The sequence below is a fragment of the Petromyzon marinus genome, chromosome 12 (genome assembly GCF_048934315.1).
Source record: "Petromyzon marinus isolate PM22_M1 ecotype Great Lakes invasive population chromosome 12, UKy_Petmar_22M1.pri1.0, whole genome shotgun sequence".
Lineage (NCBI taxonomy): Eukaryota > Metazoa > Chordata > Hyperoartia > Petromyzontiformes > Petromyzontidae > Petromyzon > Petromyzon marinus.
In genome coordinates this window covers 11147598-11163780 of record NC_133678.1, presented here as the reverse complement: position 1 = coordinate 11163780, position 16183 = coordinate 11147598, and the positions used below count along the sequence as shown (strand labels likewise).

The window sequence follows — 16183 nt, the reverse complement described above, 5'->3', positions numbered from 1 at the left end:
ACGTGGCATTGTCGGGACTGTTTGGGGAAGCGCGCAAGCGCAGCGCAGAGCAGCACGGTGCGGCTGCAAACACGGCCAGCTATACAAACAAAGAACAGCCGCGCGCACATTTCCTCTTGATGCGCTCTACGCCAGGGGCTGGCTCTGATTAAAGAGACGCGTTATTGCAGCGCTGCGGCGTTGTGGTGGCGGCATACGGGGGGGGGGGGGAGGTACTTTCTGTACGCTTCACGTTCCGTGCTGTCGGGAGTCTCACGAACAGGTCCGTGACATTGACGTACAAAACAGAATGTGCCTCTTTCTAGATTTGAAGCTTTCGTGACTGCAATAAATTCATACTCTGTGGTTTTTTCGGAAAAGTACTTGATGCAGCGATCTTGCTGTAACTGTTCCACCTGAAGAGACGGAAGCTTGTGTTGCCTCCGAAACGTCGTGATTTAATTGCTTTATTTTAATTTATTTAATTTATACCTACGTGACTTTACCGAAAAAACCAAAGAGTAAGAATGTGCTTCTGTTTGTTTTCCTCCTCCACAGTTCCATAACGAGACGCACGCGCGCACAATTCTTAGCAGCATAGTTGGCCTGTTACATAGCCCTGTACGTGTGTTCGTATACGTGCTTGTGAACGTGTGTGTGTGTGAGGCTGTGTGTGTGTGTGGCTACGTAGGAGCGATAGTGTAGCGGTTAGCGCTACGCTGCGCTATGAACCTGGCGACCCGGGTTCGATTCCCGCTCACGGCCAACACCAGTGACGATTATCTGAACCGGCCCCGGGCCTCCCCTAGGTCGACTCAGCCTCAAATGAGTACTTGGTGCGGTGTGTAAATATTTTCACTAGGAAGACAAAGGCGGCCGGGCGTGGTGCTGGCCACCCACACCCTCGTGTACCGTTCCGGCCTTCATAGGTGCTCGCTGACAGCACTTGCCCCTACAGTCTGTTAAGGCTATACGGGGGATCTTTGTAATGGTTAGATTACTGCACTACGCACCCAGTGACCCGAGCTTGATTCCCATATCGGCCAACATCGGTGACGAACATCTTACTGGGTTGATGCAGCCTTAATTGAGTACCTGATCCGGTCTGTCAATATCAGGACTGAAGAGGCGAAGGTGGTCAGATAGATGTCTTGTTGACCACACCACGCCCTCAAATTAGATGCACCGTACCGGCCGTCATCGGTTTTCACTAACAGCGCCAGTGCTCCAACAGTCTGTTAAAGGCTGCACAGGGGATCATTGTATTTCGTGTGTGTGGATAGATATCAAAGGATACAAACCACACGGTGACCGAGCCAACGCTCTTACCGCACTTCACAATTAATATCACTCGGCAAGTCGGTGAGGCAGTGAGTTTGATTTGGAAAGACTGCCCCAGGAGTTAAACCCAGATCTTCCAGTCAGTGGCTGGATGTGCTCCCAACAATGAGTGACATAATACTGTGTTTTTAAAACGGCTATGATCTATTATGTTTTACAATGCATCATTATATATGTGTGTGTGTGTATAAAACAAATATATATTGACGCCTCGAATGGACATTATTTAATAATTCTGACTTAATCAAATGTTGAAGACGTTGACGTCTTTCTTTAACTTTAAGCAAATTAGTTGGGTGGCGATGTGACACAGCACTCACGGTGGCAACGCCCCCTAAGCTCAATTCCAGCGATGCCACAGTGCCAAGGTGTCAAATACTTCGCCTGGTGTACAGGAGGTTGTGGGTTCGATCCCGACTTTGATGCCTGCTGCTGTATATTTGGAGTTTGCATGTTCTCCCCGTGGTCGCGTGGATTTTTCTCCAGGCCCTCCGGCTTTTCCCTTCACATTGAAAACCATTTGGAGTAGTTTGCTGCTATACATTTGCACGTGATAGGCCATTTCGTTGGGCTATTATTTTGTGGCCAGGTAGCTTCTGAAAAAGAGCTACATAGCTCAATGGGTCTTAGCTGATGAAATACAAAATAGTTTAAGTTTAGTGGAAATCCACATTGTGGTAAACTCAGCCCAACAAACCCCTCTGGGGGCTGGTAAAACGAGTACCACATTGTGGTAAGTTCACAGCTGTCGCAGTGACGTGTGGTATTGATTCATTCAGTCATTGATACAATTGATAAACGTGCGCACAGATTGAACTTAATAGAGGACATTCAGAGGTGCGGGAGAATACATTAAAGATCAACGGGAGTCTTCAGATTCCGACAGAATGTTTCGACCCGCCGCCGATGTGCGGCGCAGTGAGAGTGAGAGAGGCAGTGAGAGTGGGAGCGAGAGTTAGTGGGAGTGAGGGAGACAGTGAGAGTGGGAGAGACAGTGAGAGTGGGAGTGAGAGTGAGAGAGGCAGTGAGAGTGAGAGTGGGAGAGGCAGTGAGAGTGGGAGAGGCAGTGAGAGTGGGAGAGGCAGTGAGAGTGGGAGAGGCAGTGAGAGTGGGAGTGAGAGTGAGAGAGGCAGTGAGAGTGGGAGTGAGAGAGACAGTGAGAGTGGGAGAGGCAGTGAGAGTGGGAGAGACAGTGAGAGTGGGAGTGAGAGTGAGAGAGGCAGTGAGAGTGGGAGAGGCAGTGAGAGTGGGAGAGGCAGTGAGAGTGGGAGAGGCAGTGAGAGTGTGAGTGAGAGTGAGAGAGGCAGTGAGAGTGGGAGTGAGAAAGACAGTGAGAGAGACAGTGAGAGTGGGAGTGAGAGAGACAGTGAGAGTGAGAGAGACAGTGAGAGTGGGAGTGAGAGTGGGAGAGGCAGTGAGAGTGGGAGTGAGAGTGAGAGAGACAGTGAGAGTGAGAGAGACAGTGAGAGTGGGAGAGGCAGTGAGAGTGGGAGTGAGAATGAGAGAGACAGTGAGAGTGGGAGTGAGAGAGGCAGTGAGAGTGGGAGTGAGAGTGGGAGAGGCAGTGAGAGTGGGAGTGAGAGTGGGAGAGGCAGTGAGAGTCGGAGTGAGAGTGAGAGAGACAGTTAGAGTGAGAGTGGGAGAGGCAGTGATTTCAAGACGACCGGAGCTGCTACACAGAGACTGGTGTCGCCTCGTCTCCCGTGCGAGAGACCTTCGTCAGGAATGGTGAATTTTCACCTTTGGCTCAAGGCTGTCATCAAAGATGAAAGAAAAAAAAACCACCGCCCGGTGTTTAAACATTGATTTCTATTGACTTTGATGGATTTATTTATTTTGCAACAATACACGGAGCGTTTCGGGACAGTGCTGTCGCAGACGATCGACTTGGGTCACGTAGCGATCTCGCGATGTATAAATGCACGGCCCAATCGGATGTCACAACTCATCAATGAGCGCGTCCGGCCGGCCTGGGTGATTCATCCCCCCCCCCTCCGTGCGATGTGGGGGAGGGCGGTGTGCCTGGTGGGCTGTCACCCCCCCCCCCCCCTCGCTCACTCACCCACGCGTTCCGTCACTGATGTCATCGGAGGGAGTGTGTGGGCTCCCGCGCGCGCGCGCGCCCGCGGGTACACGCTCTCGATCTGTGTGGGAGTCGCCAAGTGTCTTCTCTCGGGCTCGCTCCGCCGCTCGTTCGTTCGCGTTTTCGCAAAGAGCGCTGCTCCCTTTCACTCCCAAGCAGCTTCCGCGCGGAAACGCACAGGTCGGTTTTAGACTTACGCGCAGTTTTTTTCCGTGTTTTTTTTTAACTGTAAATCAACGTATTGTTTCGTGAAATGTGCGTTGTTTAACTTTGATGTGTCGTAAAAAAAAATTTTTTAATGAATGCACGGATGATTTTAAATGTTACGGACGATTTTAGAAAAAAACATTAATCTGCATTCTTCAGCGCACGAGCACAGGCATAAACTGTGTACTGATTTTGTGCGAGTTTCATGCATGTATATGTACACACGTGTGAATTCGCGAACTACATATATTTGTACACCATAATATATCATGGTCACTGACACGTATTTAATAATAGCTCTGAGCCGGTTAATACTGTAACATTGGCAAATGCAATTAAGTTTGTGCATATCCCCTTGAACTTCATATCCACTTGAACTTCATATCCCCTTGCAGAAATGTATGACTTATTCGTATATATAATATAACTATAGGTAGTGACTTTACTTTCTTGTAAGACATTTTTAAAAATAAGTTTCATTGGAATTTGTCTAGCGAATGCTAGTAAATATAGCTATATGTAATTATTTAATATGCTCTTAACCAGAAAACTTTTCTAATAATGTTTTCCTCATAAAATCATCAACAGGAGCCATCATATGGATAGACTCACCCCTGGCATGAAATGTGAAATTCCTCGTGCCAGCTCAGAGCTGTAAAGAAGAAGAAAAAGATCTGCCCGTTTGGCAGGAATTTTGTGAACTTGTACAATTTGTGCTTCGATACTTTATTGATATTTATGTAGTGACTTTCTTACCTTTCCCCCTTTATTACTCTTATATTGTGTTTTGTATAGTTTGTTGTAGTAACGTGCTGACCCTCCACCGGAACTAAGCGACCTGGCCACAAATGATAACTCAACGAAGTGGCGTACAAATAAATGTAAATTGCTGTTGTTATGTGGCCATTTATAGCAGCCAAATACTCGAAGCACATGTTGATTCAAAATGTGGAGGGAAAAACCGTAGTGCCCGGTGAAAAATCCACGCAATCACGGGAGAACATGCAACCTCCAAATATACAGGCGTCATGGTCTGGATCGTATCCACGACCTCATGTATACCAGGCGAGGTAGGTAACATCTCACCACCGTGGCACCCCTATGGGACATATCTGAAAAAGAGCTCCGTAGCTTAATCAGATTCCTCCAGGATAAGTGAAGATCCTGATTCTGAGTTGCAGCAGGCATCCACTTTGACCATAATAATTGCCATTAAAGGAGAACTTGCGATACACTGGCGAAGTGGCCAGGGCACTGCCCTGCACCCTAAACTAACGCTGCCTCAACGCCCCCCTCTGCGTCGTTCTGTCCCACCGCAGGCGTCTCCAGCGGAAGTTCCCTGACTGGGCGCGGAGGGGCATGCCACCTCTCGCGCGGCCGTGACCAACGCAGAGCGCCACTCCCCGAGACGACGCCCCAAAGCCCCCCCAGAGCTCCCGCAGCGACCCTCCGCGTCGTCGAGGGCATGGCGGCCCCGCCGCAGCCTCAGCGCCAGCGCCAGCAGCTGCTGCTGGTGCTGCTGCTGGCCCTGAGCGCGGCGCTGGCGGCCGACGGGGCGAGCGGCGCTCGCTCGGCCGCGGCGGCTTCACCGGCGGCGGCCGGAGGACGGGGCAAGCTCCAGCGAGACCGACGCAACATCCGGCCGAACATCGTGCTCATCCTCACCGACGACCAGGACGTTGAACTAGGCAAGCAACGTTGGCAGATTGAACGGCCACCCCGGTTTTTTTTGCCGTAGCGGACGGGCCCATCATGAGTCCTTGAATGGGGGGGGGGGGGGAGGGGGGGGTCTCCGCACGTTCGTCAATGTCATTAGGAAGCCACTGAAGTTCCGCACTTTTAAGGCATCTAGATTGAAAACTAATTTCTTCAGAACTGCTCCGTGTTGAGTTTGTTGTTCCTTCCCTCGCCGCCCTAAATAGGATAAATATGTACACATGTATGTTGAACTTCTTTCGCACCGTACGTAACCAACCGTGCTGATCGGAGGTGCGGGGGAAGGACAACGTATGACGTAAGGTATGACTTGACGTGTGACATTTCGGGAAGTGGCCCTCGTTGGTAGCAACGTGAATCATCGGATGATTTGTCAGTTAACTCCTTGGTGTGAAAATGCAGTGTGGACTCGAGCAGTTGGCTAAGCTTGGATGCACGGGATAACAAAATTGTGCAGCAGGAGAAAAAGCAATACATCTCCCCCGCTGCCAATAAAGATGACTCGCTTATCCACGATGATGATTGATTGATGATACAACAGACAGGAGAATTTATGGCTAATAATTTTGTTTGGCTGTTTCCACCAATGTTTGTGATAGGAGTGAACATCCGAATGCGATCAAGAGAATTATCATGTACTCCACAGATAACGACCCACTGCATTGTTATCCACACACACACACTGCAGGGGATTTCTTTAGCTTCTAGGGGTGTTTGTAATTAGTTTGTTGTACTTCCCCCGCAGCTCCGATGAGCACAGTTGGCTACGTATGGCGCGAAAAAAGTTCTACATGCATACTGCAAGACAATGCATCGGTTCATGAACATCGATTAATAACACATAATTTGATTGCATTGACAGCAGAATAAACTGCTGTTGCCTCTGCGTGGTATGGTGCAAGTTAATTTTCAGTTTGATTATATGTGTATAAGAATATGTTATTAACCCCGCCAGACCAATGTGGAATTTGCACAACGGCTGCAAAAGTGGAGATGAGCAACTGCCTCTTGGCTTATTTTTAGCAGCAAATGGCAGTCAGAAAAAGGCTGAACAGAGGGGTTCTGTGAATGTGCGGGGGAAGGACGACAAACCAAACACAAAAAAGCAATTCTCAAGAAATGAGTGTTCAATCTCGATGATTTAAAAGCACGCAACTCCTGTGGTTTCATAATAGCAGACGGAAGAGCGTGCCACGCGGCCGCAGCAGCAGCAGCAGCAGCAGCGGCGGCGCATCTGAAAGCGCGCGATGCGGTTGACCGTCTTTGTTCGATGGCGAGGCAGAAGCCACGGCGTGGGATGGACGGGAGCTCACGTGATTGTTTATGTCCCTTGACGAGATCGGCAAGGTACTGCGGTTCATTTGTGGCAAGCACTTTGTGTGCGGCCTTACAACATCAGAGGAGCTAAACAGAGAGGGCCTTTGTCTTTGTACGTGTGTGGTGGCTCTTGTGTGTGTGTGTGCGCGCGTTCGTTCGTGAGCGCAGGCTCGATGCAAGTGATGAACAAGACGAGGCGCATCTTGGAGCAGGGCGGCGCCCACTTCACCAACGCGTTCGTCACCACGCCCATGTGCTGCCCATCGCGCTCCTCCATCCTGACGGGGAAATACACGCACAACCACCACGTGTACACCAACAACGAGAACTGCTCGTCGCCCTTCTGGCAGGCCACCCACGAGCCCCGCACCTTCGCCGCTCACCTCGGCGGCACCGGCTACCGCACAGGTGCGCGCAAAAAACAAAAGCGTCCGCGCCCGCGCCCGCACCCCCCCCGCCCCGCCCCCCCCCCCGTCGATTCTTTCCCTCGTGCGTCCACGTCCGTTCGTGTGCGGTCGGGGTAAAGTGGCGCTTCGGCGTTCCGTCGATCGCCGTTGGTTCTTCACGCTGGGGGATTCTTGCGTCGGAGGGCGGTGGAAGTGAGAATTTACGTTTTTGTTCCGATCAGCGTGGGTAAAACAAGGTTCAGGGCGCAGCCCCTGCAAGTGCTTGCTCGTACCACTGCTGACGGAAGTGCCTGCACTCGAGCGTGCTTCAGGGTGCCACTCGAGAAGGTACTGTGGCCTGCTCGTACTCGCTAGATAGGCTGCTTGGAAGAGTTGGATGTACCCACACTTTACCCTACCACGCGTGACCTGCCCTAACCACTTACTGGAGTGTACCCATTTATACCTCCGGGTGGATAGAGTATTTGTGAAACATTGTTTCAAGGGCCATGGTGGAATATCGAATAGAACCAGCGACCGCTGGATTGCAAGTCCAGCGGCATCCCATTAAGCGCACGGTGCATGCATTAAACAGCGCGTGTTTCCGTGTGTTTCTGTGTGTTTCTGTGTGTTTCCGTGTGTTTCCGTGTGTTTCCGTGTGTTTCCGTGTGTTTCCGTGTGTTTCCGTGTGTTTCTGTGTGTTTCCGTGTGTTTCCGTGTGTTTCTGTGTGTTTCTGTGTTTGCCGATCATTCTCCATTGAGATTTATAATGGGTTCGCATCACCCCTACAACCATTCGGGGCATTGCCCGCTCGCCGTGATTATTTTCAAAGAATCGTGACCCTGAACCGCAACAAGTCATTGAAATTGGGGGCTGGTGGGTGGGGGGGGGGCGTGGGGGTAAGTGGGGGTCATTATTAATTTGCACATCATGTGGCAGCGATCGAGAGGGAGGAGCGAAGGGGCTTGCAGGCACACGTGCTTCATCAGTTGGGTCAGGAGGGTAAGACGGAAAAAAGGAAAGAAAGATTCCCAGAGCCTAGCCATATCAGCAAATAATTGGGTAGAATGTGTTTGTTGAAGCAGCAGCAGCAGCAGTGTACATATAATAATAAGAATAACACAAATGTGTTATTGTAATTCAGCATGATCCCAGTACAGGGCATAAACCGTAACAAAGGGGAGGGGCCGCACAGAAACTCCCACGGACGAGAGGTCCTGAGCTTGGGGCTCCTGGGTTCGAGGGGAGGGGAGATAATTGGGCTCCACCGCCCCACCCAGGTGGTGGGGGGGGGGATCCCATGAGAGGGAGCGTGCATTTTGATATCAGCAGGGAGGGTAAAGACGAGAGACAAAGAACAAAAGTAAGGGGATAGAGTGGATGGGGGGACAGAATCATTATTGATTCCACCGAGAAGCACTCGCTCAGCATCGAGCGTTGAGAGGAATCTGAATCTTTATTGAACTCCCACGCGTATTGCGCTGCACAGATAGGTCAGAAACCGATTTGCTGTACCGTCTCATGCGTGCGTTAATTATGTAATTTTTTATGCAAATAGGGTTGTAATGCACATCGTGGCCCGATCTCTATACGATTGAACCAACCCGAGCTCGTTGATGTTCGGATAAAACTTATAATTTTATGGGGGGTTTTTTATTCCTGTACTTGCAAATTTTGTTTTGGGAATTAGTAATGAACCTCGTGACCCAATATGAAGTATACCTTGCAACGGAAACAGTTTTAGAGTGTAACTCGGAGTTCAAGGGCAATTACACATGCATAAGGACATACCACAATCATTTATTTAACGTGTATATATGTGTGTGAGTGTGAAGCCCAAGGAGTAGTAGCTACTGTTGATGGTGAATCTGCTCGTACGTAACGATTATAACGATAATGATTTGGGATGCACACTCGCTCAACATACAAACAAGCATTTAGATTATTTGGCTGCTATCAATTCCCACGTGTTAAGCAACTTCGTTGAGCTATCATTTGTAGCCACGTCACTTCTGAAGAAGAAACTAATAGCTCAGCGGGCTTTAGCTGATAAGATAAAACATAGTTTGGTTTTATTTGTATTTTTTCGTCTGATTTTCTTACCTTTCGTTTACTTGGCACTCCCATCGTGATTTTGTGTTGTTGTAACGTTCTGACCCACCCCTACTGGACATCTGTGAAAAATAACTTCATAGCTCATCAGATTTCTCCAGTATAAATAAATATTCTGTTTCTGACTATATAATGATGGACTCAGTGAGCCGCTGCAGCAATCGACTGCAATCATGTAATGCATGAGCAATGTGAGGCAGATAAAACTATCTTACTTTATTGACTCACAATAATTATAATCATTCATGGCTTTCAATCGCTCTGGAAAGCCACACCGAGTCCCAAGACTTGTTGAAGAGGGTCCTGCCAATTCGATTAACGAGGGGCGCTGTGTGGACGACAAATAAACCGTAGCCAGGGAAAGTGCATGCATGCAAGTGGGTAACACACAAAGCTGCACACAGACGGATTCATGAATCCATTGCAATACTGCCACGGCCTGGCCGCCGTGCCTGACAAACACCCTAGCCTCACGGAAACCTGCCAATTTACCCTTCAGCATCCGAGCCACACACTCAGCAGGCTCAAACCGGCTTAGCTTATTATGAGATCTGCCAAGGTTGGATACAATTAGGTGACATCAACTGTGCTTTAGCGTCATTATACCTCCTTTGCCAGTACCAAAATGTAATATTAGGGTTTTTCCCCTTTTTTTTACGCCTTTTGGCGTCATCTGGTCGAGCACCAATTGGGTCGAGGCTCAAAAGAAAGCCGTCCCTTGGTGTGGACCAATCAGTTTCAAGGACAATGCATATATTATCATAGTGTGTTTTTGTTTGCATTTTGACTGCAGGTATTGTGGTTAATGCAGACATGAATCCTCGTAAAAAGGTTTCAGTTTTGTTGCCAGAAAAAAATGGGGAAAACCCTATTATTACATGTGCTTTAACGATTTGTCTTCGGTTTTGTTCACGATTTGAATGGTTGAGCCCGGCAGTGTCCTCAAGCGTGTGCTGCATTTTGACCACTATTCATTAACCGACAACTATCGGTCGTCTTGTTGAGGTCACGTGAGGTCGGGTCAGCCTTCTCCATTGGCCGAGGCTGCCAGCTCTTGCCCTGGCAGCAGCATCGCTGATAATGCGCTGTCGGGGTGGGACGATTCACCCTCTCTCTCCCAACAATTTTTAATGAACTCTCAAAATTATCCATCGCAATTCTGTTCTCTCCTTTGACTTTGCAGTGAATATATTTCTCACAGTCACGAACGATCACAGGGATTGTATTGAATTCCCTCCCATTTGCCTCTTTTCCCAAGCTCTTATATCCAAGTGTTATACTCTTCCATGAAACTGAGACTAAACAATTGTTTTATTTTACCAGGTAAGGCCCACGGAGCAATATAGCTCTTTTTCAGACGCTACCTTGCCCACAAATGATAGCTCAACGAAGTGGCCTTTCACGTGGAAATGTATAGCAGCCAAATACTCTAAACGAACGTTGTTTCTAAATGTGGAGGGAAAAACCGGAGGACCCAGTGAAAAATCCACGCGACCACGGGGAGAACATGCAAACTACAAATATACAGCAGCAGGCGTCAGGGTCGGGATTGAACCCACGACCTCCTGTGTACCAGGCGAGGTATTTGATATCTTGCCACCATGATAGTTATTTATTACAACTTTGACAGTGCTGTTTGTTGCTGGCCGCTTGACTTTGGGCCGCTGGTCCCTGTGCTTGGCGATTGTGTAGAAAAGACACATGCCTATCAATGTAATGGATTTATTTACCAGCTATTAGATAAATATATCGGAAGCTCAAAATCTAAATTCATTAATGAATTGATGCATCATTAACTCTTAATGTGCCGTGAACACAGAGGTAGGGGTGTAATTTCCACCATTATCTCATTAAGATTGCCATCGTTGATTTCTTACAAAGTGCTGCTCATTTTTATTGACCCCATGATAGGTGATTAGCTGAATGAACCCTCGACCGGGTGTTTCGAGGTTGCAGGGTTCAGATTGTGAGACGAACACTCTTCCACAGTGCCACCTGGCTGTATTATTAAAGCATTGTCAGTCAGACATGGTCTCTCCATTGCTGCACCAAGGCTCCCCCCACACTGCTGCCATCCATCATGATCCTGCTATGCTACCTCATTCCTCCACGTCTCATCTCTCCATCTCTGGTGGTTATCATCCTCTTGATGCGTTTTTTGCCCGTTGGCTGCCATTTCACCACCAGTCTGATCCACGGTTCATCGACCCTCCTAGCCACAGTGCATGATGGGTCCAGCCAATGCCCACTCCACTTTCTCTGAGTTATACAGAGCGTAAACATATTAAATATGCGGGATAGCGTATTTCATATTTTTTGTTCCAAATTGCTTCTAAATGGTGTAATTTTCGGGCAGCATTTTAAAAATCGTATCCCCTATTATTATTTAACCAAAAACCCCACACAATCCACACTAGACGGCCTCTTTCTCCCGGCTCCACATTGAGCCATTGAGGCGTAGGCTTACAGCGAATAAACCCGAGATCATAATGACCCTTCATTGCCCGTTTAGTGCCATTTCACTCCAGCGCCGCTTCGCTCTCTCTCTCTCTCTCTCCGCGTGGCCCTCGTGCTGTCTTTCCCGTGCCCACAGTAACAGCGGCCCGCACGCTTCACCCTTGCATTCCTGGGGCAGGGCCGAAGGTGTGGGGGAGGGGGGGGGGGTCTCGTCCGTTTTCTTTTTTCAGAATCCATAAAACCCCTACCGCCACCCCCCCCCCCCATTCTGTTCTTACCGCACGCCGACCGCTCCCCCCCCCCCCCCCCCGTGTAAAGTCGGTGCGCGAGAGCCGCGGCGACGTAGCCGCGATCGTCACCGCAGACGCGGTTTTTTTTTCCTCTCTCAACGTCGCGTTCGGAACGCCGCGGCGTTGCCGCCACAACCCGCCCCCTCCCTTGCTTACACGCTCACCGGACGAACAGTGTGAGACGCAGCGAAGTGGACGCCGTTTAAGATGCGTGCACTCGCGTGAATTTGCCGAAAGTTTAGAAAATTGCCCACACTTGCAAAATTGCTCCTGGAGTTAACATGCCACCCTCTCCCCTTCAAAATGTTCAACACCGTGGGCATAATCCCATGATGCTGCTGTGTACTTTGAGGCATTAACTGTCCCTGCCTAGCAATATTTACATGGAATTCTGCTAAACCAAACAGCTACGAGGCATTATTAAGCACAAGAATGGCAATGCATTTTTCAATTCATTTGTTTATTCCTTACTGCTCGGGGGGCATTTTTTTAAACTTGGGTCACTGCAATCATCATTATCATCAACCGCTTTGAGGCTGCATATGCCAAGCCACACCAGGGCTTGCCCAGATGAGAAAAATTACATTAAATGCCATGTTGTTCACGGTGATCATGTTCCGACCGACCAAACGCTTCAACATTTCCACACCGAGCTGTTTACAGAGATTTTTTTCTTCCAGTAAATGGATGTTCAGTGCCATTCTACTATGTAGTAGGATTGTGTGTGTGTATATACTTGTTGACAACCTACAGACATGGTGACATGTATCACCAAACACCAGTGAAAAACAGACCCAGTGTGTAGAGTGGCTGCAGCCACACAATGGGAAAGGCATCTGCCACTCGCCTCTTGTGTTTTGTAAACCCACCAACCGCTACTGTGTTCCGCGGCTAAACTCCCAACCCACGTGCCCGCATGCGATTCCTACTCGGCATTCGGAAGGGTCACGGTACAGAGGAAGTAAAACAAAAAAAATTCTTTCAAAAAAAATAAAGCGAAACTAAGCTGAAAAACAAAAACACGGACGGACGGACGAACAGATACGGACGTTGCGGTGAGCTATCGTGCTGCCGGTCCTCCCGCATTGCAAGCCAAGCGGAATGTCGAGGTCGACCCTGCTGTAACGTCAACGTTCATTGGCCATCGTGCCCCTTCGTATGTTTGTGTTAATAAAAAAAAAATATACAAAATCTATCTCCCCCTTTTCTGACGTACGGCAGTGGCAAGGCGGCTGTCACCGCGCGAGGAATCGGGGAATACGAATAAAAACCCGCAAAACAAACTAAACGTGCCCAAACTAAACGTGCCCGTGGTGATGTCAAGGGGGCCACTCTCGGCGGTTCATATCATCATCCTACGTTTATCCGTGGATATTTTAAGTTTCAGTAGCAACCTTTGTGGGGGTAGGTAGGTGGAGAAAAAGGGTCTCCAAAGCGAGAACAACAGCAAAAAGAAACCGCTTTAGAAAAGGGCACGGTGTGCCAAAGCGTGCCGGCATCCTGTGTACAGTGAGGGAAAAAGTATTTGATTCCCTGCTGATTTTGTACCTTTGCCCACTGACAAAGAAATGATCAATCTATAATTTTAAACGTAGGTTTATTTGAAAAGTGAGAGACAGAATAACAACAACAAAATCCAAAAAAGGCATGTCAAAAATGTTATGAATTGATTTGCATTTTAATGAGGGAAATAAGTATTTGACCCCTCTGCAAAACATGACTTAGTACTTGGTGGCAAAACCCTTGTTGGCAATCACAGAGGTCAGACGTTTCTTGTAGTTGGCCACCAGGTTTGCACACATCTCAGGAGGGATTTTGTCCCACTCCTCTTTGCAGATCTTCTCCAAGTCATTAAGGTTTCGAGGCTGACGTTTGGCAACTCGAACCTTCAGCTCCCTCCACAGATTTTCTATGGGATTAAGGTCTGGAGACTGGCTAGGCCACTCCAGGACCTTAATGTGCTTCTTCTTGAGCCACTCCTTTGTTGCCTTGGCCGTGTGTTTTGGGTCATTGTCATGCTGGAATACCCATCCACGATCCATTTTCAATGCCCTGGCTGAGGGAAGGAGGTTCTCACCCAAGATTTGACGGTACATGGCCCCGTCCATCGTCCCTTTGATGCGGTGAAGTTGTCCTGTCCCCTTAGCAGAAAAACATCCCCAAAGCATAATGTTTCCACTTCCATGTTTTACGGTGGAGATGGTGTTCTTGGGGTCATAGGCAGCATTCTCCCTCCTCCAAACACGGCGAGTTGAGTTGATGCCAAAGAGCTCCATTTTGGACTCATCTGACCACAACACTTTCACCCAGTTGTCCTTTGAATCATTCCGATGTTCATTTGCAAACTTCAGACGGGCATGTATATGTGCTTTCTTGAGCAAGTGGAAAAACGCATGTCAAAAATGTTGTAAATTGATTTGCATTTTAATGAGGGAAATAAGTATTTGACCCCCTCTCAATCAGTCAGAAATCTGGCTCCCAAGTGTCTTTTATACAGGTAACGAGCTGAGATTAGGAGCACACGCTTAAAGGGAGTGCTCCTAATCTCAGCTTGTTACCTGTATAAAAGACACCTGTCCACAGAAGCAATCAATCAATCAGATTCCAAACTCTCCACCATGGCCAAGACCAAAGAGCTCTCCAAGGATGTCAGAGACAAGATTGTAGACCTACACAAGGCTGGAATGGGCTACGAGACCATTGCCAAGCAGCTTGGTGAGAAGGTGACAACAGTTGGTGCAATTATTCGCAAATGCAAGAAACACAAAAGAACTGTCAATCTCCCTTAATCCCATAGAAAATTTGTGGAGGGAGCTGAAGGTTCGAGTTGCCAAACGTCAGCCTCGAAACCTTAATGACTTGGAGAAGATCGGCAAAGAGGAGTGGGACAAAATCCCTCCTGAGATGTGTGCAAACCTGGTGGCCAACTACAAGAAACGTCTGAATTCTGTGATTGCCAACAAGGGTTTTGCCACCAAGTACTAAGTCATGTATTGCAGAGTGGTCAAATACTTATTTCCCTCGTTGAAATGCAAATCAATTTAGAACATTTTTGACATGCGTTTTTCTGGATTTTGTTGTTGTTATTCTGTCTCTCAATGTTCAAATTAACCTACCATTAAAATTATAGACTGATCATTTCTCTGTCAGTGGGCAAACGTACAAAATCAGCAGGGGATCAAATACTTTTTTCCCTCACTGTATATACAGCATTGGTGTCGTAAGAAAACAACTCTGCCCCAAAGCGGTAAACATTCACAGCAAAAGCTCCGTTGTCCCGACGTCCATGGGTAAAGTGGAGGATGCCGGTCAATTCAAATACGCCTGTTTATCTGCGGGTTGTGGTGTCGCCACATTTTCCGAGTGTGCATGCAACTTTTGCGAGAGAGCAACTAGCTACTACTTTGTAACTGTGATATAAGAAATAACGTACTGTTTTTACAGAGAGGTACTCACCGGTCAGGTATGGAGCGGTACTAAATTGATTTGTCTGATTTGTCGATATGCAGTTGGGGCCGTTTAGAGTACAGGATGCAGTGGTAGAGTACGTACAGATTGCCGGCTAGCACCATCACTCAGATCTGTGAGAAGTGCACGGGCAAGAAGCCCTGATGGCTGGTTGGCATTTTTCCGGACGCGTGTATGGAAGACTTGTAATACCCATATGACAGATGCCGGTTAATAGAGCATTCCGAGTGGTAAAGTGCAGGATAGCGGAGTTCTTGCAGTAATAGGTGATGTTTAGGGCAATTGATCTTCTCTAATGGAGATACGTTGCGTTTATATACGTATGTTGAACTTCTTTCGCACCGTACATAGCCAACCGTGCTCATCGGAGGTACGGGGGAATGATAACAAACTAAACTAACAAAACATGATGTGTGTTGGCTGTGAAAGAGAAGCATCTCCCTGAAACGCCGCTTATTATATATACATATTTATTGTTTCCATCTTCAGGGCAGTTTTATTGACGAATGAGTTTGAGTTTTGCGTTATTTGTGCTCGTGCACCACTACCAACACAATACCACGCACGTTTTGAGTCGTTCTAGGCCGGCGTTGATGGTGGCGGAGGAGGCGTTTTTGAGGTCGGCGTTGGCGATTTGCGCGGCTGCAGATTTATTAGAATCGCCCGGTTTCCCAGGCAACGGCTTCTCAGGCGACGGTTTCCCAGGCAACGGCTTCTCAGGCGACGGTTTCCCAGGCGACGGCTTCCCAGGCGACGGCTTCCCAGGCGACGGTTTCCCAGGCGACGGCTTCCCAGGCGACGGTTTCCCAGGCGACGGTTTCCCAGG

The 16183-nt window shown here is 48.4% G+C and overlaps 1 protein-coding gene across 4 annotated transcripts in view; it reads left to right on the top strand.

Annotated features, from left to right (window-relative positions):
• LOC116941576 (extracellular sulfatase Sulf-1-like) overlaps nucleotides 1-16183 on the top strand; it is a 183177-nt gene that overhangs the window by 116825 nt on the left and 50169 nt on the right. For 2 of the 4 annotated variants that reach the window (XM_076066610.1, XM_032952766.2), the window contains exons 1-3: nucleotides 3435-3583; nucleotides 4930-5298; nucleotides 6812-7051. In XM_076066610.1, coding sequence (XP_075922725.1) covers nucleotides 5076-5298; nucleotides 6812-7051 — 463 coding nt within the window. In that variant the 5' untranslated portion in view covers nucleotides 3435-3583; nucleotides 4930-5075. Of the gene's footprint in view, nucleotides 1-3434; nucleotides 3584-4929; nucleotides 5299-6811; nucleotides 7052-16183 lie in introns of those variants that run through there. The other 2 variants (XM_032952765.2, XM_032952767.2) reach the window with 1 other exon arrangement.